At 43.8% G+C, this 24229-nt stretch overlaps 1 protein-coding gene across 2 annotated transcripts; it reads left to right on the top strand.

Annotated features, from left to right (window-relative positions):
- Positions 1 to 1113: 1113 nt before the first annotated feature.
- Positions 1114 to 9218, top strand: LOC115699982 (O-fucosyltransferase 9). 2 transcript variants are annotated; one of them, XM_030627529.2, is made up of 10 exons: positions 1114 to 1987; positions 2486 to 2558; positions 2812 to 2879; positions 3251 to 3339; positions 3590 to 3787; positions 7868 to 8072; positions 8133 to 8300; positions 8369 to 8536; positions 8654 to 8844; positions 8944 to 9218. In XM_030627529.2, exons 1-10 carry the CDS (start codon positions 1619 to 1621, stop codon positions 9104 to 9106), a joined length of 1692 nt encoding a protein of 563 aa, XP_030483389.1. In that variant the 5' UTR covers positions 1114 to 1618; the 3' UTR covers positions 9107 to 9218. The 2 variants fall into 2 exon arrangements, with proteins under 2 accessions (XP_030483389.1, XP_030483394.1); XM_030627534.2 differs by lacking the exon at positions 1114 to 1987 and adding an exon at positions 2209 to 2354.
- Positions 9219 to 24229: the final 15011 nt, after the last annotated feature.

The following is a 24229-nucleotide window of genomic DNA, read 5'->3' as shown; positions in this document are numbered from 1 at the left end:
CGATATGTTGTCGACATAGTTTGCAACTTTGATGTCTTTTGATTGCATCCCAAGGCCTTGCTGTAGTTAGCGACATGTGGCGACATGTTTGTCGACATGTCGCGGCATATTAATTGGGGATTATTTCTAACAGAAAATGTGTATGATTTAGCGATTACTATCAATTTGTGGTGATTTGGTTCGCGATATTTGGCGATTTATTTTGCAATTTTTTACAACACTGTTTTATGTGTTTTAATAGTTTATCTTTTTTTTTTTTGTGCAGATGGTTCCTGAACTTAAGTTTCTGATTTTCGAGCATTTCATTGTTGTCTTTCCTAATGTCGTAAATTTCATCACAACATGTCGCTACTTATCGTTAAAAGTCATCCTTAACATCCAGTGCACTCTAATGTCGCTAGATATCAATAACGACATCGCAAAAAATCGCTGAAATTCAAAGAAAACCAGAAAATGCACAAACTGAGGAGTTCGAGTTTCAAGAACAAAACAACCAAAATAAAAGAATGATATATGTAGATTTATTCATATCAACTTAAATGCAACTAAATACAACAATAATTACTAAATAAATTACATGCCCATTTCTTTTTTTAAGAATTATATTGGTAAGGAAGTTTGGATTGCTCCTACACACTTGGTTGTCAAGCTAAGTTGGTGGACTGTAACAAACAATGTGTATATGTGTATGTGACTTTGTAGAGAGAGAGAGACGAGAAGGAGAGAGGAAAGAGAGGGTAAGATTTAGTTTTATTATTTGAGGGATATATTTGGTACTAAAAAAAAGAGTAGCATATTCTGTTTGATATTTAATAGGGTGGTATATAATTAAGCATTTATATTGAGCACCGGTGGTGCCTAGCACTTTTTAAACGTGTCGCCTTGCGATTAGCTAGTGATACTTCTTAAAAGTTATTACATTAAATTATATGAGATTCGATACTTAATTAGACCAATAGCGACATTGACATGTAAGATAGTACCAGTGCCATTTAACATTTTTCTATATAATTTAGACCATGCACATGCAACACATTTTAAGCATGAATTGTCAAATTTCTCTCCTTTTTAACCACTAACCGGGCTTGAATTGGTAATAATAATAGTTGCGGGTATAATTTCTAAATAACAAAAAAAAAAAAAAATGATTGCGTGATTCAAACACGCCAAATTGATTACAGGTCATGACTTTGCGGTGACTTTGCAGAGGCGCCCCAATCTCTCTACTGTGTTTTTCTTTTGAAAGCCATAGCAAAACCCAGCATCAATCCTCCTCTCACTCACTCACTCACTCACTCACTCCCGCATTATTATCACCCCTGTTTGTTTCCCGTGAAGAATCAGCCCAGAAAGGTAGAATCATTCTTCTGTTGCTTTCTCGGGGGGAATTTCTCCTTCCAAATCGACGAATTTTGCTTTGAAATGTAACTTCATTGATAGATATTACAACTCAGTCCAAGTTACAATTTGATCTCCTGCTGAAACTCCAATTAGAATTCAACCAGAGAAGTGTTCGTTACTGTATTATATTTTATATGGTTCTTCTCTGGCTCAGATCTCGAGCTTATTTCATCTCACAGATTTTTTCCTGCGAAACCTTAACTTTCTTCTAACCCCAATGCACGGCTACAGCCGCCTTGGTACCGCAAGGTCCAGCAACTCACCGCCTTCTTCGCCTCGGTTTCGCCATGGACGGAGTAAGAGTAGCAGCGGAAGAGGATCGAAGCAGAGTATTGTACAGAAGGTCATCTTTATATTTATATCTGCAGTGTTTAGGAGAAGAGGCGTGCTATTGTTGGCGCCGCTACTTTACATTTCGGGAATGTTGTTGTATATGGGCTCCGTGAGCTTCGATGTCGTTAGCTTGAAAAATGGTGTCGTTGTAGTTCACAAGCGTCCTCCACCGGGTTCCGTGTACAGGAGCCCTCAGGTCTTTCAGAAGCTTTGGCCTTTTATGAATTATGAAAGCAATGGAACCGAAAATGCGGTATTTTTTCTGGCTTTATTTTGGGTGAAAAGTTTGATTTCTGATTTATATTTGCAAGTGGTTGTGTGCTTTAGTGCTTGAATTTAATTCAAATGTTCCTCATCTAGATTGGCATCTTTGCTATAATGGTCATTGATTGTGATTTTATTGCAGTGAATTTTATGATTTTGTCTTCCAGTCTAATATAGCTCATTTTTAAACTCTTCTAGGAATAAATGATATATTACTTCCAGTTGTCTCATTACGTTTGAAGGATCAGAGAGTTACCATTTTTCCACTTAATTAATTAAATTCTCACCTATTACACGGCCTTTCATAATTGGCATGCTTCTGATTTGTAGATGAAGTTTTCATCAGCTTCTGAATGGTTAGCATTTTGAGAGGATTTGCAAAATTGTGTTCATATTCATTTTAAGTATTCTTTGACTACGATGAAATTATACAGCAAATAAAAAGCCAATTTGATAAACTTATAAGTTGTGAACGAACAACATGCAGTTGCTATCGGTGTGGAATTCTAAAGTGCATCAAGTTTGGAAGCCTTGTGTTGACAAGGATATCTCAAAAGCAGGTTTGAGATTTGTATATGAGAATCATACTATCTTGTATTGCGTATGTCTTTTTCGTAGTAATATGCCCTTGCCTTTTCTCTTTTTCAGTGAGAGTTCAACTTTCTTTCGTTTATCTTTTTTCTTAATTTAGGGACATGACAATGAATGCAACTTATCTTGTCATAATTATAATCCTTTGAGGAAATAAGACAATTGTTGCATTTCCGTTGTTAAATACACTTAGTTTACTTCTTGCATTTCTTGGTTATTCAGAATTGCCAAGGTCGAATGGGTATTTCATAATTGAAGCAAATGGTGGATTAAACCAGCAACGTCTGTCGGTATGTTCTGAACAATTATAGATCCATATTGCAGTTTGAATGCATCTACTCCCAGCATCTCCGCTAAAACATTACAATTTTGTTTTGAGAAAAGAAGATAGCAAGGCCATTTGATCTCTAAATGAAGCCAAAAGACAAAAAAGTATTGGAAAAAAAAAAGAATCTAATCTAACCTAACTTAATTAAGATAACTAAACCAAGACTTGTTTTTCAAGAAATTTGACAGTATATGATGGACAATGATTACGGATATTTGTTTGAAGTTTTAAATATATACAAGTAATTATGTTAATGTTACCAATTCTCTTATAGTTTCTTTTTCCTTTCTCTACTTCCAATGTTTTGTGATTATTTCACTATTTCACATGCAGATTTGTGATGCTGTTGCTGTGGCTGGATTAGTGAATGCAACTCTTGTAATTCCAATTTTTCATTTGAATAGTGTTTGGCGAGACTCGAGGTGATTATTGCATAAATATGACACCAGATTACCGCATCTTAGCTTTTGAAGCATGATATTGTTCACCATGTAATATAGAGGTTTTGTGTGTTAGTTGTGCTCATGTTTCCCATATTTTATCTTTAAACATAATAACGAATCAATAAAATAATACTTACATATTCAATTTTTAATGCAGAATATGTAATTTGTTCTGCAATTTTTTTTAAAAATAAAATTACGAGCATTAATTTTTATTGTTAACTTGCAGCAACTTTAAGGATATATTTGATGAAGAATTTTTCATCAATACTCTCCGAAATCAAGTGAATGTCGTCAGAGAGCTCCCAGACGATGTACTTCAGCGTTTCGACAATAATATAAGCAAAATTGTGAATCTTAGAGTGAAAGCTTGGTCAAGTCCAACTTACTATCTTCATAAGGTCCTTCCAAAGTTGGTGGAATTGGGGTATGCCTATTCACCTTTAAATTTAGATTTGGCTTGAACCTTGGTGGGCCCTTCCTTTTAGGAGATCATGGGCATTGACAAGGTCATGATTTACGATAAACTTTGGTGTTTAATTTCTTTAGTTATTGAAACCATGTCCATGGTGGTTTTTGCAAGGGTTTTGATATCTTTAAGAAATTTATCCTTTCTAGAGTGGAAAAGATTATTTGCATTGGTCCAATCTATTGGTTTTCAAAAATGGCTTTAGTTTTGTCAAGGTCGGTATTAATAATTGTGGTGTTTTAATCACCTCGAAGAACAATCAAGAACAGAACTAACAATTAGTACAATAATATGAACTAACTAATCAAGAGAATAAAAAAACATAAATGCAAAACAAAAATCAAATCACACCAATTTAATTAACGAGGTTCGATCAATCGCTTGGCAGTGGCAACTGTCTACTCTCCGGATGGAACAACCTTTGGCTTTAATCTTTATTGATTCACACTTGGTGTTACAATGGTGATAATCACTAACAGCTATGAACTCACAAGAGGATCGAGTTCTGTAGTTTTATTTCTGTACAGAGAGAATTTAGAAGAGGGGGAAGAAGAAGTTCAAAAAAGGTTATCTCCGAATGTAGAAGAGGTTTGTATTTAAAGGCAATGTCCAAGAGTGTTGGAGAGACAGTATTGTCTCCAACTAACTTAATTGCCGAGATTGAAGCTTTAAGAAATTTACTAGTTGTAACTGAATACTAGCTAGACTTAACTTTAATAAACATCACAAATCCACCTTAGTTGAAGTTAGTGAAACCAGTAATGAATAGTCTGTTCCAAGAGCCCCTAAGGGCATTAGCTGCTGGTGTCAATACTTAGCAGCTTTAGGCAATGCCTAAGCTTGCTAATAGGAATCTCTTTAGTGAACATGTCAGATGGATTATCCTTAGTGTTTACTTTGCTTACTTGCACTTCATTTTGCCAATGATGTCTCGAATGAAATGCATATTGATGTTAATGTATTTTGACCTCTCATGAAACATGGGATTTTTCATCAAATTTAGGACACTTTGATTATCACAGTACACTGTGATACTTTCTAAGTTGAAGCCAAGTTTCTTAGTTAAGCCTTTCACCCATATGGCTTCTTTAATTGCTTTAGTGGCTGCTATATACTCTGCTTCAGTGGAAGACAGAGCTACTACTTTTTGCAGGCTTGATTTCCAACTTATGCATCCACCTTGAGCTGTGAAAACATAACATGTAAGTGATCTCCTAGTGTCTACATAGTCACTGTCCACATACCTGCAACTTCACCTTTTGGATTGCTGCTCTTGTTGAATTTGATTTTTGTCATGAATTCGTCAAATCTGATGTTCTATTGTCTAGGTGCCTGCTTCAGGTCATAGAGGGACTTCTGCAATAGACAAATTTCATTTGGATCACCACTTTCAAAACCTTCAGATTGCCTCATATAGATTTTCTCTTCAAGGTTACAATTCTCACATCCATTTGCTGGATTTCATACACTTTGCAGGCTCTTATAGAGGCTTGTTTGAACACTGATGAAAAAATGTCATTGTAATCTACTCCCTCTCTTTGAGTAAACCTTTTGGCAACTAGACTTGCCTTGAATCTTTTATCCTCAATCCCTGGAATACATTCCTTCACTTTCGTTATCCACTTGCAATCTACAAGCTTCTGTCTACGTAGTCTCTTGACTATGATCCAAGTTTTGTTCTTGATCAATGATGACATTTCCTCCAGAAATGTTAGAAGCCACTTTGTATTATCTTTGCTGTTTATGGTCTCCATATAGGATGTAGGCTCTACAATGTCAGTCTCATCTGCAACATACAATGCAAACCCTGTGAAGTCTACAAGTTCAACAAATTCCAGTCTGTCTGGTGGGTGTATATCTCTCCTTTCTCTATCTCTAGCAAATTGGTAAGTCTCAAGTCCACCTTGAGATGTAGAAGCCTCAGTAGATGTAGATTCATCTAACCTCTCTTTTGATGCAGCTGTATCATTGGTAAGTTGAACCTGAGTTCTTTTGTTGTTGTCTGTACCTTGTAGTCTATTTGCTTCTGCTGCTTTAAGGGCATTTCCTTCTCATTGAAGATGATATCCTTGCTGATGATGCATCTTTTGAAACCTAGTTCAAGACCCTAGAGTTTGTAACCTTTTACCCCATCAGGGTAGCCAAGAGATAGGCATTCAATTGCCCTTAGTATGTATGTTATGTTGTTAAAACTTTAACAAGATTGTTTTTTTGTATTGTTAAAATTTTATTAGATTGATTTTTAAATTTTCATTATAATGTTTGATAATGATGATAGTGTAAACCGCTCAAATCACACCGCAGTGCAGTGTGGTTTTTGCGATTTTAAGATATTGCGGTGCGATTGTGGTTTGAGAAATTATAAAAACCGCATATGTGGTTTGGTTTGAAAAAAATGTTACAACCCGCACCACCTGCACCGCGAACACCCATAGCAGTCAGACCAGCCTCACTCTTGTTGCCTTTGTCATTCTTGTCTTTGCTCTTGTCTCTATTATTTTTGTTCGTCAAAGTATAACATTCATCTTTGAGATGACCTTCCTTGCAGTAATTGCAGAACTTTCCAGTCTTGAATTTAGATTTTGAATGACTAGAACCATTGTTCTTGTTGCTGTGATTTCTTTATTGATTTCCACTTGAACGGTTGCCCTTATGTCCTTTGTTTTTTCGCAGACCTAACTTGAGCCATTAGATCACCATTTGGTCCATTCTTATCATCAGACTTCTTCTGAGTCTCCTTGGAATTTAGTGCAGCTTTGATCTCGGACATTGTCAAAGTCTCCTTTCCATACAACATGGTGTCAACAAAATGTTCATAAGACCTTGATAGTGAACTCAATAGGACAATTCCTTGATCCTCTTCTTCAATCTTGACACCAATGTTGTCGAGTTCGAGAATGATTTTGTTAAACTCGTCAAGATGTTTCCTGAGTTCACCAGATTCATCCATTCTTAAGGTGTACAACCTTTTCTTCATTTACAACTTGTTGGCCAAAGTCTTTTTCAAATAGATTGAGGACAGTTTGTTTCACAACCCAATTACAGTGGTCTCACATGAATCCTCTCGGAGAACTTCATCTCCAAGACTCAAGAGGATGGTGTTGTGAGCCTTCTTTTGAATTTCTTTAATCTTCTTCTTATCCTCCTTGATATCTTCAAGAGCTTTTGATTCAATGGCTTCTGATATGCCTTGGTGCACCAGCAGAGCACACATTTTGAGCCTCCTTAGACTGAAGTCATTCTCCCCAGTAAATTTGTCAATTTCGAACTTCGTTGAATTCATCTTGATCGAGTCTTGATCACCAATCACCAAATCTTGATCCTTGCATCCCGATGCTCTGATACCACTTATGGTGTTTTAATCACTTTGAAAAACAATGACATGACAATTAGTGCAATAACATGAACTAACTATCAAGAGAATAAAAAAGACATAAGTGCAAAGCAGAAATTCAATCATACCAATTTAACGAGGTTCGATCAGTTGCTTGGCAGTGACAACTGTTTACTCCCCAGATGGAACAACCTTTGACTTTAATCTTTATTGATTCACATTTGGTGTTACAATGGTGATAATTTATGAACCCACAAGAGGATCGAGTTTTATAACTTTATTTTGTACAGAGAGAATTTAGAAGAGGACGAAGAAAAAGTTCAAAAAAGGTTATCTTTGACCGTAGAAGAGGTTGGTATTTAAAGATAATGTCCAAAAGTGTTGAGAGACAGTATTGTCTCCAACTAACTTAACTGCCAAAATTGAAGTTTTAAGAAATTTACTGGTTGTAATTGAATACTAGATAGATTTGACTAACTTAACTACGTATGTACAACATTATTAGTGCCTGTCCATTTTGCTTGTTATATGTGCACTACGTGTTTTTACCTTTAACTCTCCCTAAAGTGATTTAGTTCTCTGTTGTACTCAAATAAGGATGACCGATTCAAATATACATGCTTTTTTTTCCCCTCTTTCTCATCTTGATGTAGACTTGTATTTGTACGGTGACAGATATATATAGTTTTCCATCCATGGTGCAGGGCTGTGCGGATTGCACCATTCTCCAACAGATTGGCTCATGCAGTTCCTTCAAGTGTACAAGGGCTTAGATGCTTAGCCAATTTTGAAGCACTAAGATTCTCAGAACCTATAAAGAGGCTGGCAGAGAAAATGGTGGATCGAATGTTTAAGAAAAGCTACCAAAGTGATGGAAAATATGTATCTGTACATCTTCGGTTTGAAGAGGTATAAATGAACTTAATTTGTAGATAGCTACAAATAGAACCTAATTTTCTCTTTTTCTAGGATATGGTTGCTTTTTCATGCTGTGAATATGATGGTGGAGAGGAAGAGAAACACGAAATGGATATTGCTCGAGAAAGAAGTTGGAGAGGAAAATTTAGGAGAAGGGGCAGAGTAATAAGGCCTGGTGCAAACCGAGTGGATGGAAAATGTCCTTTAACTCCTTTGGAGGTATAGACACTCCCAACTGAATATGTTGCAACATTCAATGATTCATGTAACCATCCTTTTGTCTGCAGGTGGGAATGATGCTCAGGGGCATGGGTTTCGATAAAACTACTTCGGTTTATGTTGCAGCTGGAAACATTTATAAAACAGATAAGTATATGGCCCCACTAAAGCAAATGTTTCCACGTTTAGAAACGAAAGATACACTTGCTTCTGCAGAAGAGCTTGCTCCTTTTAAGGTAATATGTCCTGCATGATATGTTTCACATTTCTAGTGTCTTCAAAATCTTATTCTGTTTTCAAGTCAAGAGTTTGGTTGTTCATATCCCTTAATGGGATTTTAAAACGTGTCATAGGGCCACTCATCTAGGTTGGCTGCTCTTGATTACACGGTTTGCCTATACAGTGAAGTGTTTGTCACCACTCAGGGTGGCAATTTTCCACACTTCTTGACTGGCCACCGGCGCTATTTGTTTGGGGGACATGCTAAAACAATCAAACCCGACAAGAGAAAATTAGCTCTGTTGTTTGATAATCCAAATATCAGGTGAAAATGGCCGTTTAAACACACTTGTCTTGCGAATATAAATCCAATTATCACAGGTAAATTAACTTAACCACTTCATATGTGAATTTACTTGTGTAGATGGGAAGACTTCAAACGACAAATGCGGGACATGCTTCGCCACAGTGATCAAAAAGGTACAGAAACAAGAAAACCCAGTGGCTCTTTATATACATTTCCTATGCCAGATTGCATGTGTAAACAAGCCGAAGCCAAGAATGAAAACGTTCATTTATTATTATAGTAATTTATTTTATTATTATTATTATTATTATTATTTCTAGTTTTAGGATGTCTCGATTAATTATTTTTTGTACACGTGTAATCTATAAATATATATATACATCCTTTTTGTACACGTGTAATCGGTATTATTATTTAGCCTCGTATCATAAAATATATTAAGGCTACTAGAATTTTCTCAAAATTGTAAAAAAATAAATTGGGCTTTGCTTATAAACATAAACAAGACTTTAATTATTTTTTCTTAATTAAAATTGACAATAACATAAATTCATAATAATTATTTAGGGATAGGTTTTAAGAAAAGTTAATATTTATTAAAATTACTCAAAATTGTTTAGCTCTGTTTATAAATTATTTAGAACTAAAATAATTTTCCATAAAATTAATCTCTTTTTTACTTATTGTAATTTAATGTAATAGTAAAATTATAATTTTCGAACTATGAATACAGACCTAATTATGTAAGTATTTCCAAACTAAATTCTTAAATCAGAAAAATAAATCTGAAAAATAATTATCAGTATTTATTCAAAAATCACTAAATTTTAAAACCATCTAGCTTATTAAAAGGTCCTGTTAATTTTTCTTAAAGTCAAACATTATAACGACTGCAAAATAGACGTTTCCATTTTTCAAAGCCGGTGTAAAACACAATAATAAACATTTCAATAATTTTTAACAGATCAATCCAAAATAAATTACAACCAAAAGTGCTCTATCAAATACAATCCCTGATACATAATTTACACGTCAAAATATGAATTCCTAACCCATATTTTAATTTACAGTAATATACACATCAAATCGAGTTAAGAATTTATACCTATTGTCCGCGTTTTCGAGCATGTGACACATGGCGTATGAAGGAAGGGATTAACCTCATAATCTCGCTAATCAATATCCTCTATTACAATTCTATCACGGAATCGAGAACAAGTCAAGACTAATAGATAAGCGAAAATTCACCCTACCTTGTCCTAGCTTACAGGACACGGAAGACATAATGTCTCTCCCGGATCCAACAGCTGATACTCGGATGGATACTTGAAGGGTCTATTACGGATGTCGACCGCCTAAGAGTGTCCCGGACATCTACCTTTGGTGCAATTCGGATCCCCAGTGACAGTTATACTTTTTCTGACAGAGGATCAAATCTTGTCCCCTGTGTCCAGGCATGGTAGTGCGCGCGCTTCCTCCATCTTTTTGCCAGACGAATATTCCAGGCCTCTACTTTTGAAGGTGGAACCTTTGGATGACACGTGCCCTCTGCTTTTAAAGGTTAAACCTTTGACCGACATGTGTCCACTGAGTACAAATGGTCCCCAATTGTCTAGTTCCAGCACCACGGACACAATTATTTCTAAGGGATCCAGTAGTCAGCTCTCATTTGCATGTAATTTACCCCATTAGTGGGCTTTGAGCAGAAACCTTAAGCGGGTCATGGGCATGTCCATACTTACCACATAGCCTATTGTTGACCGAGGTTTTCGGCAACTAGTAAAATATGAATGTAATGATGAGCTGTAAGAAAGCGAGATGAAGACTTTTTACGTGGTTGGGGCGTTAATGAGCCTTAGTCCACGAGCCACTGATATTTATGGATATCTTTAATACAGATTCTACACTTGGGAGAATGTTTCTCTCTTTAATACAAAGAATGTTCTTGGTGAGTTTTTTCTCTTCTTGCTCTTGAGCAGCCAAGATTCTCCGACCCCATTAAATGAGCTTTGAGGGGGTATTTATAGTGTTTTGGTGGGGTAATCCCTAGAATTGTTCTTACACATGTGGCTGTAAGCATCCATAAAGTTGGGCATTTCCGATGAATATACCATGGGTGATGCATGGTCAAATCCCTAGGTGCTGTAGGGTTTTTATGGAGAATGTCCTTTTTGTCTTATGATTGACGTGACTCTTCGCAGAGTAGCCGTCGCTAGACTTAAATGATCATTACTGTAGCGCTGCTGTTTGGGGGTTGTGCCGTCAGACTTTATTGCGTGTTACAGTCCCAACACGCTTCCTCCCATGCAGCATTAAATGCGACTTGATTTCTCGGGAGAGACCTGACACATCCCGGAGTGCCTTCAAGCTATGCTCGCTTCCGGGAGTACCTTGTACTCCGGGTACATCTTCCGGGACCCATGCGAATAATGCTTCCTGGTGTCATACAAAGACTTAGCAGTTCTTCTCAGGTAATTTGATCCACGTGTCCCCTCTTGACTGGTCCACGTATATTGGGCGAATTTAGGAGCAACATTTACCCCCCAAGCCTTGTTTACTTAGTAAAAATAAACCAAGGCTTGTTCAAGTGTCTCCAGTTGACTCCTCATTTCCCCAGCTCGAGCCTCGAGCGCGTGGGGGCACATTAAATGATGTTATTTAATGCGATAATACGCTTGTTCGCAGGAATGTTTCCAGCCGCCCCCTCGGTCTTATGATACGTCTTGGGGGCGCGTGAAGGTGTGTCTAATAATGGCATTAAATGCAGTGATTCACTTTTGCAGAGGTCGATTCGTTTCACGCCCCATGATTGATGCGGCGCATTGATGGTGTCAGGCGGATACTTAAACGTTTGCACCGCCTTAATGGTAGATTGATCTAGCCCGTTGATCTTTTGGGAATTCGAATCGTGCGTTTCCCCTGCCGTACGATTGGTAGGTGAAGACGCCTGTTCCTCATGCACTTTTGCCTATAAAAGCCAACACCTTTCCTTCATTTCGGTTACTTTCCATTCCTTACCATTTTTGCTTGAATTTCTCAGAGAGAAAATTCCTCGAAGTAGCACAAACTGCCCTAACACTTAAACACTTCCTGTGATTTCCCAGTGTTTGGTTCTGCCAGTGCTTCTCAACTCTCGCTCAATCATACCCAGTACCCCCCAGTGCAACAATCAACTGTAAGTTTTTTGCATCTTTAGATAATAACATGCTTACATTTATTTTGTTTGTTTTCTGGGTTCGCACTTAGAGATTTCTGGAGTGTGAGTGTTTGAGTTCTTCGAGTTCTGCTTTACGTTTTACTGTATTAGCTGTAGAGTCGCCATTGTCATGCTTCTGTCGTAGGCGTACAGTTTTGTTTGAAGAAGGCCATGTATCCTTCGTTTAGCAATCGCTTAGGGCACAGGAAAACTTTTCTCTTTTCTTTTCCTTTTGCAAAACCACTTTTACTGCGATTTTACCGCACCCGACACTTGTTCAGGGATCCTCTTTTGAGTTTCCCAGGTGACACGTGTCCGGAGGGGGCCTCTTTCCAGCGGTTAGGGGACCCCCACTCCCTTTTTTTTCTGGTTTAGGGTTTGGTACGGGGCCTAACTGCTGGGTTTTCTTTTCTTTTTGTTTTTCTCAGAGCATAACATGTCTGCTTCTGGCTCGAAGTCTTCAAAGAAGAAAGGGAAGAATATTGCCACCCTGGAGGAGGTCTCTCTGGGACCTGTTGCCCAGGAAGGGTACAAGTCCCGCGCTACTGGTTGGGAAGCGGCCGAGCTTCGATCGACCCTGACCTGCCCTCACCAGCTGGAGAACATCATTAATGTGGCTGGAATCAAACCCTCTACTTCAGGGACCTTCCACCGGCCTCCCCGTGACTCGGAGACGCCCAACCTCAACTATGATGGCTTTGGGGCTTGGAGTCAGACCCATCTGATGGCCGGTGTAATGCTCCCGCTCCAGGATTATTTTGTTAATTTTCTTGTATTTGTCGGCCTTGCGCCATACCAACTTATTCCTCAAGCTTACCGCCTGCTCTCAGGCTTATTTATTTTTTACTCCGCGCGCGGCTGGGGGTCTCCCAGCCCGGCGGAGATTTTGTATTTTTATGAACTTGTATCCGTCCCCAAGAAAGGGGACAAACTTAAGGACGGTTTTTATGGGTTCCGGATCCACCCTGCTAACGAAGGGGTGGTTCCGTATAATAGGCAGACTCATGTTAAGGAGTACCGCCACCGATTTTTCTTCTCCTCCGGTTTTAGGGCCGTGGACCATCCGGAGCTTCTCACGGAGTGGGTGCGGATCCCACCTTACCAGCGGACGCTCACCACTCAGGCTTTCCTTCGAAGGGCCCAAGCCTTCGCCTCCTACGACCATGCCGATCTTGACGTCGGGGGCCTGGTCACCACGGAGAATTGCAGAAAGGCTAAACTTATCCTTTCTCACCAATCCGTGGATGACTCCAACCTCTCCAAGGTTATCTGCCCTAACGTGAGGGCGTCGGTTGCGGAGAAGGCCTTCCGGGATGAGCTCATTGCTACGGCAGAGAAGAAGTACCAAGATTATCTCTACCGGAAGGCCCAGGAGAAGGCGTATTCTAGTGCCCAGCCGCCTGCGGGAGAGGGCTTCGCGTGGGGAGCCCGGTGGTGCGGAGGAGCCAAGCTATTGGCGGGAAGTCCGAGGCAAAATTTTTTGACAAGATTCTTCAAGAAGAGATTGGAGGTCCTTCCGCCGGGGGACCCCTTCTCCTTGAAGGTTCTTCCGAGAACCAGACTTCCCGGCCTCAGCCTTCAGTCCCCGAACCAAACTCGGGTGCTCCGGTCTTGCTTCTAGTGCTGGTGGTAAGTCTCCTTTGATAATTCAGTATGTCCCTTCCGTTGATGAATATACCAGTCGTAGGCCCATAGGGTTCGACGAGCGTCTCCGTAGGTTTAAGATGCCGTCGACCCGGTGGGGGGATCATTTGAAGGAATTTTATTTTACAAACTTAGGAGATTACCTAGGTCGGTCCCGGATGGGTCCCGGCCCTCCGGAACCCATTCCCTTAGGTCCGTCGGCTTACATAGCGTCCAGCTGGTTTCGGCCCTCGGACAGTTATCTTGGAGATGATGCTGCCAGCATTAAAGTTCGGGACTTTGCTAGGGCCGAATTAGGGAGTCCGGGTAGGAGTAGTTTATTTGCTGCACCTTTTTGTAAGCAGTTTCTCACGGACTTCTAACATTTGCTTATTTTATTGGAACAGGTACCTCCATGGATGCCATCCTGGAACAGCTTGCCGGGGTCCATACTCCGGTGGCTCCTCCGGCTTTCACTCCCTCTCCCCCGGCCCCTTCCTTGAAGGTTTCTTCCGGCGCCCCTCCCGAAACCATTGACTTAGTGGATGACGAGGAGGTGCTTCCGGGAGAAGGCCAGGGGAAAGGGTGGGACTTCTCAGAGGAAGCCGCTGAGGGTGCTGGAGAGCTTCAAGCCCTTCCAGTGGTAGCAGAGGAGGACGAGGAGGAGCCTGAAGTGGCTCTGATTCGCAAGCGTAAGGGCAAGATGATTGCCCAGGACGAGCCAAAGAGGCCTCGGAGGGCCGACACTCCCGCTCATGGCCTAGACGGCGGGGTTTCTCCGATGGAGGAAAATCCTGCTCCTCCTCACATTGAGCTTACCCCGATTCCGGGGGATGAGGCGAGGCAGGAGCTTCGCATAGCCAAACACAACTACGCTATGGACGAGTACTCCCGGGGATATGCCGATGTGGAGGCCCTTAGGAGGATTCTGCGAGCGGAGGTTGAGGCGAGCATTAGCCATCCGGACTATCATGATCCGTGGAACCTCAACCTGGATCCTTTGGCGGACTGGTTCCGTCCCCTTCTAGGGCCCACTTTGGCTCCCTTTGCCGCGGAAATGACCGGTGAGTTCGCTTCTCAGCTTACACGCTGTGCGCCCAAGCGGTTTGCTACTTGCGCTTCCCTGAACTCCATCTTCCAGGTCCAGGACCTCAGCCATTCCCTCACAGTGGTAAGTACTTTGCAATTTCTTGCGTTTCCTTTTTGGTGTTTGTATTTTGTTTTCTTCCTTTGAGAAATTTTTCCTTACACCCCGTTATGGTTCAGCTTGCAGCTGAGGCTGGTCGCCTCTCCAAGAACATTATAAGCCATGGCTTCGCTCTGTCCGATTTTGGGGACATGAACGACGTCAAGAAGGTCCTCCAAGACCTTACAGCGGAGAGGCAGATCTACCAAGAGGCTGCCGAGCGCCGGGGAAGCGACGGCCAAGGCCAAGGAAGAGAAGGCCAAGGCCGGGGAGGAGGAGGCCATCCGAGGGAGGCTCGGGCGGAGGACATGATCCGTGCCGAGGCCCGGCGGAGAGGCGGGATGGAGGCCCACCATCAGGAGGAGCTAAGGGCTCAAACCGAGGCTGCCGAGAAGGCTAGGCGAGACCTTCGGGAGGCCCGGGAGGCTCTGGATGAAATGGCCGCCAAGGTGAGGTCTCTAGAGGAGACTCACCAGTCGGATATCGAATCCAAGGCCGCTCTGGCTGCGGAGCTGAAGGAACTTCGGGACTACAAAGATCAGTCCATCAGGAAGGCCAAGAGGGCCGAGCTCCTTTCTCCCGTCTCCTGTGCCCGGTGCCCGAAGCGCTTTGATGATGGTGTCTACATGGCTTGGGCCACCAATGATCAGAGTATCAAGCTTTCTTTCTATCCCAAACCCGAGGACATGATTGCCAAATTTCGGGAGAAGAAGAAGAGACTTGATGCTGAGCTTGAGGCACGGATCGGACCTCGTCTTCCGCCGCGGCCGACCGAGCCGCCATATTATTGACCCGCATTGTACCCGTTCTCTTTATAACTCCTCTTTTTTTCTTTGTCTATACTTGCCGCTTGCCTTAGAACAATTTACATACAGGCGGCAGCTTTTATTTGAAGGGGAGACAATTTAAGGCCTGTCCCCGGGCCATTTATATGTGTATGACCTACCCTTCGGGCTAGGATATTTTATTTTTTTTTATTATTTATATATGTGCGATCTTTTTTCACACTTTATATATTTCAACCTGTCCTTTGGCTCAGGGTTTCATACTTACGCTCTTTATTTTTGCGCGTGTTTTTGACACCGCCCTTTGGGTCGGGATATTTTACTTAGCTTGACCCGCCCTTTGGGGTCGGGATATTTTACTTAGCTTGACACCGCCCTTTGGGTCAGGATATTTTACTTAGCTTGTTTTTGTTTGTCCGTGCGGTATACCCTAGTACCCCCCTGAGTGGCATAGAAACTTTGTTTTTAAGGCACTCAGTTTTATTTAATATAGAGGAGGCATACATTTGGACGGTACAAACCCTTTGAACAAAAGCTAAGTTTAATTCGCTACTGGTAATATTTTCTGAGGTGATCGGCATTCCAGGCTCTTGGGACAGTAGTTCCGTCCATTCTTTTCAGTTTGTAAGTGCCAGAACCGATTTCGTCCTCGATTTCATATGGTCCTTCCCAATTTGGTCCAAGTACCCCCACTCCGGGTTCTTGGGTGGCTGGGAAGACCCTTCTTAGGACCATGTCACCAATAGCGAATTTTCTGCTTTTAACCTTGGAGTTAAAATACTTGGTCACCTTCTTTTGATAAGCGGCCATCCGTATTTGGGACTCATCCCGGAGTTCTTCGACTTGATCCAGAGCTTCTTGGAGCAGGGCCTGGTTAGTGGCCGGATCGTAGGTCGTTCTCCTATGGGATGGGAATAATGTTTCCACCGGGACCATTGCTTCACAACCGTATGCCATTGAGAACGGCGAGTGACCGGTTGTGGTTCTGGGGGTCGTCCGGTAGGCCCACAATACCCTTGGCAATTCTTCAGGCCAGTTATTTTTACAAGCCAACAGCTTCTTTTTCAAGGTGACCTTTAGGATTTTATTGACTGCCTCCGCCCGGCCGTTTGTTCGAGGCCGGGCTACCGCGGAGAAGCTTTTCACTACTCCGTGTTGGTTGCAGAAGTCAGTAAATTCCTCGCAATCAAATTGCTTTCCATTGTCTGAGACTATTTTGTGAGGTAAGCCGTATCGACACACTATGTTTTTGATAACAAAGTCCAACGCCTTCTTAGCGGTTATTGTCTTCATAGGCTCGACCTCTGTCCATTTGGTGAAGTAGTCTACTGCTACTATTGCATACTTTACTCCTCCTTTTCCCGTAGGTAGAGACCCGATGAGATCTATGCCCCAGACCGCGAAGGGCCAAGGGCTTGTCATCAGCGTGATCTCATTTGGAGGAGCTCTCGGTATGTTCGCGTACCTTTGGCACGAGTCACACTTTTGGACATAGTCTATACAATCTTTTTTCATTGTTGGCCAGAAGTATCCCTGCCTCAATATTTTCTTTGAGAGGCTGGGTCCTCCCGTATGATCTCCACAGAACCCTTCATGGACCTCCAGTATGATTTGTCTAGCTTCAGGGTCCGATACACACCTTAAATAAGGCATGCTGAGTCCTCTTCGGTAGAGAATTTGATCCATCATTACATAACGATGAGCCTGATACTGAATCTTTCGAGACAGTGCCCTCTCTTGGGGCAACTCACCTGTGGTTATGTATTTTATGATGGGGACCATCCAGCTGGGTTCGTGCCCAACCGTTTGTGTGGTCTCTCTTATTTTGATGCTTAGCTCTGCCAAGCGTTCCACTGGTACTACCCCCAGCTCTTCGATCTCACTGTCCGAGGCTAACTTAGCCAGACAGTCCGCGTGAGCGTTCTTTTCTCGGGGGATTCTTTCTATTTTGTAGTCGGTGAACTCGTGGAGCAGTTCTCGGACTATTGTTACGTATGCGGCCATCCTTTCGCCGCGGGTTTGGTATTCTCCGGATACTTGGTTTACGACCAGCTGGGAATCGCTGTGGACTTCCACCCTCTTGGCTCCTACAGCTTTAGCCAATTTTAGCCCTGCTATTAGGGCCTCATATTCGGCTTCATTATTCGAAGCTGTGAAGTTGAACCGGAGTGCTGCCTGGAGCCGCAACCCAGTAGGTGATATCATAGCCACTCCGGCTCCTGAACCGTTTTCATTTAAAGCTCCATCCACAAATACTCTCCAAGTGGGGATGGGTGGCTCCGGAGTATTGGCTGTTGCCTCGGCTTCATTACATTCGGTGATGAAGTCCGCCAAGGCTTGGCCTTTTACGGAAATCCGGGGCACGTAATGCAAGTCAAACTGACTCAGTTCCATTGCCCATTTGAGGAGTCTTCCGGAGGCTTCAGGTTTCTGGAGAACTTGCCGGAGTGGATGATTGGTCAAAATTCTGATCGGATGGGCTTGGAAGTATGGTCTCAACTTCCGTGATGCCATCAGGAGGCAGAATACTAGCTTTTCAATGACCGGGTACCTTGTCTCGGCCCCTATCATGCGTTTACTAACATAGTACACGGGGTGCTGAATCTTTTCTTCCTCCCGGACCAATGCAGCACTGACCGCATGTTCGGAGACGGCCAAGTAAAGGAACAAGTCTTCTCCAAGGACGGGCTTTGATAGGATAGGAGGTTTGGCCATATGGTCTTTTAACCTTTTGAATGCCTCCTCGCATTCGTCCGTCCATTCGAACTTTTGGCATTTCTTTAGTATGTTGAAGAAGGATATGCACTTGTCCGTGGATCGTGAGATAAAACGGCTCAATGCGGCCACCTTTCCGGTCAAACTTTGCACGTCCTTATGTTTCTTGGGGGATGGCATGTCCAAGAGAGCTTGGATTTTCTCCGGGTTTGCCTCGATCCCCCTCTGGCTGACTATGAAGCCCAGGAATTTTCCCGACTTAACCCCGAAGGTACACTTCTTCGGATTGAGCTTCATGCCGTATCTCCGGACGACTTCGAAACATTCTTCTAAGTCGTTTGCATGGCTATTGCATGCTTTGGATTTGACGAGCATGTCGTCTACATATACTTCCATGTTTCTTCCCAGGAGGCTTTTAAACATCCGGTTAACCATTCTTTGATAGGTTGCTCGGCGTTTTTCGATCCGAAAGGCATGACTAGGTAACGGTTTACCCCCTTATCGGTCCCCGAAGCTAGTGCACTCCCAGTCCGCCGTATGCATCTTTATTTGATTGTACCCGGCATAGGCATCCATGAAAGATAGCGAGTTTAAATCCGGAGGTGGCGTCCACCATCCGGTCAATCTGGGCGGCGGAAAGCGGTCCTTTGGGCGAGCTTTGTTTAGACCGTGAAATCTATGCAAACCCGCCAAGTCCCGTTTGGCTTGGGCACCGGGGACCGGATTGGCCGGCCATTCGGATAGTATACGTCGCGGATCATGCTATTGGACAAAAAGTTTATCCACCTCTTTCTCTAAGGCCTCGGCTTTCGCCGAGTCGAGCGGCGTCTCTTTTCTTTGTATAGGAGGCATGTCCGGGTTGACGTTGAGGACATGGGTGATGACATGAGGGCCGATGCGGTCATGTCCTCTTGGCGCCATGCAAAAATGTCAATGGCGCCTTCCGGTGTTTTTATTATTTTATCCTTTTCCTCCGGATCTAGGCCTCGCCCTATCCGGAGTACTTTGGTGGAGTCGTCGTCGCACACTGGTACCTCTTCGACGTCCTCCATTGGTTCTACGACCCTTTCGGATCCTATACGAGGATCCAACTCGTCTTCTTCAGCCTTCTGCCCGGGGGCCCGGACCATGAGCACTGGCAAGTGGGTGGCAACGTTGTAACATTGCCTGGCCTCTCCTTGATTTCCCCTCACCGTTCCGACTCCGGCTTCCTGGGTGGGAAATTTTAGGCATAGGTGTCGGATAGAAGTTATTGCACCAAAGTCGACGAGGGCCGGTCGGCCTAAGATTGCGTTGTAGTGGTTGGACGATCTACCACCACGAAGGTGCAATACTTAAACGTGCTGCAGGGAGTGTCCGGGCACAGGTAACCGGGAGCCCGACTTTTCCCATCGGGATTAGAGTTGTCCCGTTAAACCCCGTGAGCTGCGATCCGCTAGGAGAGAGGTCCGGTCGGCCAACCCTATCGCAGTGAAGGCCTCTTTGAAGAGCAAGTTCACGGAACTTCCATTATCAATCAGGACCCTGGCCACTACTTTGTTTGCAATGGGGGTCTCTATGACCAACGGGTCGTGATGAGGAAAGCGCACCGTCTTGGCGTCTTCTTCCGTGAACGTTATGGGCTGGTCCATTAGCCGAGGCCTTTGAGCTGGGAGTTGAGTGACCTCCCACACCTCACTGTGCCTTGCGGCCTCGGCATATCTCTTTTGCTCCTTTCGAGTGTTTCCTCCGATATGGGGACCTCCGGAGATCATGGCTACCCGTCCATTAGGCGGGGCGGTAGTCCGGTATATGCCGGGCGTCACTGCGGGAGCAGTGGAGGCAATGCTCCCGCCGTACCCCCGGTGTTCCCGAAGGCATGCCCCCCGCCACCCGCCCCGGTTAAGGTGGGGTAACCTATTCTTGATCCACTCATAGAGGTGGCCCAACCGGATCAGATTCTCAATCTCATCTTTGAGATTTTTACACTCGTTGGTGCTGTGGCCAATGTCGTTGTGATATTCGCACCTTTTGCTCGGATCTCTCCGGAGCCGTCCCCGTACAATGGCCGGGTCTCCCGTAATGCGTATTCGCCTTGTGGCAAAATAGACACGTTCCCGAGAGTCCGTGAGCTCGTGTACCGGGTGTATTGAGGTGCGTACCCCTTCTTTGGCGCTTCTCTCCGTTCGGGTGTTGCCCTTGGAAGACCTCTTGCTTAGACCCTTGGGTAGGGCACAGTTAAGCTAGCGGTTGGGGCGACTGTGAAGGAGCCCGTCCATTCACCCGGACGGATTGCCGTAATGGGAAGATGCGGGGGCGAGCTTGGCCTTGGTTGTATCCGGAGTAGCGTAAAACCGTATGCCACTAACCGGAGGGGTCGCGGTCGGGACGCACCCGAGGGCGATACTCCCGGCATGTATCCCGCTATCCCGTGGGATAATAGCCTCCGTAAGCCACGATGCGGGCTTCTTCGAGGTTAATATATTTTTGGACTCGCTTCGGAAGTCCCGAAGGCTAGCGGCGCCTTCTTGCCGTAATTCGTTCCGAAGGGAGTCCCAGTGCGGATTCCTGCTTGGAGAAGCGCAAGCTGTTGTCCGTCGTCGACCTTCTTGGTCTTCGAGGCTTCCTCTCGGAACCTCTTGATGTAATTTTTCAAGGTCTCGGTGGGTAGTTGCTTGATGTTAGTCAAGGCACTAACCTCCAAATTGACCTTCCTGGCGGCGACAAATTGCCTCCGGAAGTTGGTTTGGAGTTTGTTCCAACATCCCACCGATCCTGGTTCTAGTTTTTGAACCATTCCTCCGCCGAACCGCTCGAGTGAGGGGGAAGCATAGGCATTTGGCGTCATTGTCGACCCGCATGACCGTCATGACTCGGTTGAATCGTGACAAATGATCACCGGGGTCGGAGTTCCCGCATATGCCGCCATTTCGGGCATTTTGAAGTTTTAGGGAGCTCCGCCTCCAGGATATGCTTGGCACGGGGCTCCGGTCCTCACCGTCCGAGTCGGAGTCATCTCCCTTCGCCGCCTCCGGGAGACTCGGGCAATGTCTTTTCGAAGGATGGCAAGCTCGCCATAATCCCTTCGTTTACGCACCCGAGGAGACTTCGGGTCCGTATCTTTTCGATCAAGGTGATCCGGAGGTCACCTTGATTCCCATTGATTTGATTTCTCGGATCAATGGGTGGACATCTCGTCCTCCTCTTCCTCTACCCGGTTCTCGGTGCACGAAAACGCTTTTCGGTCCCCTCGATCCTGAGGGCCAAGACTCCCTCTTTGGGGCTTGCCCCTCTGCGGACCTTTCCCCTTAGGGAAATCTGAGCGGACCTTACGCGGATCCTGCGCCTTTTTCTTTCGACCAGGGGCAGAAGTAGGGTTTTTTGCTTGGTTTTCCTCAGCAGGGTGCCTTATAGGGCTAGGTTCCCTAGGCCTTTGCCGCCGGGAATTAGGCGAAGACGTAGGCGGCTCTCCGTCGAGTCCGGCGGCCATTGCCTTGGGATGCACGTGAATGCCGCCGCCTCCATGGCTTCTCGCATGGCTAGCATCACCTCATGCATCTTTTGATTTTGCACTTTCTGAGCTTCGATCTCAGCTTCGTGATCGATAGCTTTTTGTCTGAGGAGCACCAGCTCTTGGTAGCTTCCATCATCGTAAGCGTACTCGTCGAGGTGTTCCTCGTGGTTTTCATCTGGAACTTCTTCCTCGGATTCCTCTGCTGCCCTTGAGGCTACATCCTCTTCATTGGGATCTTGAGCATCTTCTAGAGGGCGAGGGTGACGTGTAGCTCTTGTCTCCACCATTATTGTGAAGTTAAATGCTTGTTGTGAAGCAGCTTTCCTCAGCTCTCAATGAAAGCACCAAAATGTTGACCGAGGTTTTCGGCAACTAGTAAAATATGAATGTAATGATGAGCTGTAAGAAAGCGAGATGAAGACTTTTTACGTGGTTGGGGCGTTAATGAGCCTTAGTCCACGAGCCACTGATATTTATGGATATCTTTAATACAGATTCTACACTTGGGAGAATGTTTCTCTCTTTAATACAAAGAATGTTCTTGGTGAGTTTTTTCTCTTCTTGCTCTTGAGCAGCCAAGATTCTCCGACCCCATTAAATGAGCTTTGAGGGGGTATTTATAGTGTTTTGGTGGGGTAATCCCTAGAATTGTTCTTACACATGTGGCTGTAAGCATCCATAAAGTTGGGCATTTCTGATGAATATACCATGGGTGATGCATGGTCAAATCCCTAGGTGCTGTAGGGTTTTTATGGAGAATGTCCTTTTTGTCTTATGATTGACGTGACTCTTCGCAGAGTAACCGTCGCTAGACTTAAATGATCATTACTGTAGCGCTGCTGTTTGGGGGTTGTGCCGTCAGACTTTATTGCGTGTTACAGTCCCAACACGCTTCCTCCCATGCAGCATTAAATGCGACTTGATTTCTCGGGAGAGACCTGACACATCCCGGAGTGCCTTCAAGCTATGCTCGCTTCCGGGAGTACCTTGTACTCCGGGTACATCTTCCGGGACCCATGCGAATAATGCTTCCTGGTGTCATACAAAGACTTAGCAGTTCTTCTCAGGTAATTTGATCCACGTGTCCCCTCTTGACTGGTCCACGTATATTGGGCGAATTTAGGAGCAACACCTATAAATACCCTTTTATTTCTATACGAAGGGGGCATGAGAACCTTACATAGCTAAAGTTCTGCCAATATTGCTTCATTTCTTCTTTTCGAGAGAAACTAAGAATAGAATTAGGATTTCTTGCTAAATATTATAAACACATCAAATATGCCATTAAAGGTTGGACTGAGGTTAATTAACACCTGAACCACGTAAAAATTTTCATCTTATTAATTTTTGCACTTTATTATTTCTTTAGTTCTCAAATATTTAGTTTTCGAAAATCTCGATAAGTATTTTGGTCTTTCATTGAGAGCTGAAGAAAGACGTAAACCTAAAGTGTTACTGCTACCATGGTTTTTACACGAAAAATGGTAACTAAGGAGACTCCTCAAGACGGTGACATCCATGTTGTTATGGAGGATGTAAAACCTTTATCTCCAAGCCTCGCCTAGCTGAGCAATGCGAGAAAATGGGATACATCCAACCCAAACAATCGAGAGGCCAACCTCGACAAACAACATGACAATGTTGATGAAGACTGAGATGTTGAGGATGAGGAGGAGGAGGGCGATGGAGAGTACGTTAAAGATGGGTACTACAAGGACGACTACTATTATGAGCAGGACTCTGAGGTGATTCGAATGTCCAAGGAGTTGTTCAAGACTCAGTAAAAACTAGCCCACCAAGAGAAATTTTCTCAAAAAATGGAAAGGATGATGGCCCGCCTTTGAAGTAAGTTCAGAGACCTAGATGAAAGAGATTCAGACGATGATCCCTCAGTGAAATATGTTGGAGGAAACAATAGGGAAAACCCTACTAATGCTAGAATCTCTGCTATTGCTCAGGACAAGGGAAAGGCAAAAGTAGGCGACAACCAAAACCTTAATGCTCCCGTACCTCCTCGAAAAGGCATGAATCCAGCCAACGGGCCTTCTCAGGCGTGGAAGACCATTGATGCCTCCGGGCTCGGGCATCCTTTTACCCAGAAAGGCCCTACTACGTCAAAAGGGACTGGTATGAAAGTACCAAAGCTCAAGGGATGGAAAAACCACCCTAGTGACTCTGTCAACAAGGACGGTAGGACTAGGGGACAAAATTCTGATGACAGTTGGTCCGCGGTGAATCTTAGAAGGTGTTTGGATGCCAAGTATGAAAAAACAAAAAGTAAAAAGGCAAGGCCATGTGGTAACGACCTCAAAAACCATCTTAACGACAAAGTCCTCGGAAGAGATCTCCCGGATAGTGATACCAAAAGATTGGAAGAACAAATTGTTGTACTGGCAAAATTAGTC

Source organism: Cannabis sativa, chromosome X (assembly GCF_029168945.1).
Source record: "Cannabis sativa cultivar Pink pepper isolate KNU-18-1 chromosome X, ASM2916894v1, whole genome shotgun sequence".
NCBI classification, from domain to species: domain Eukaryota; kingdom Viridiplantae; phylum Streptophyta; class Magnoliopsida; order Rosales; family Cannabaceae; genus Cannabis; species Cannabis sativa.
This window is presented reverse-complemented; position numbering and strand designations above follow the sequence as displayed.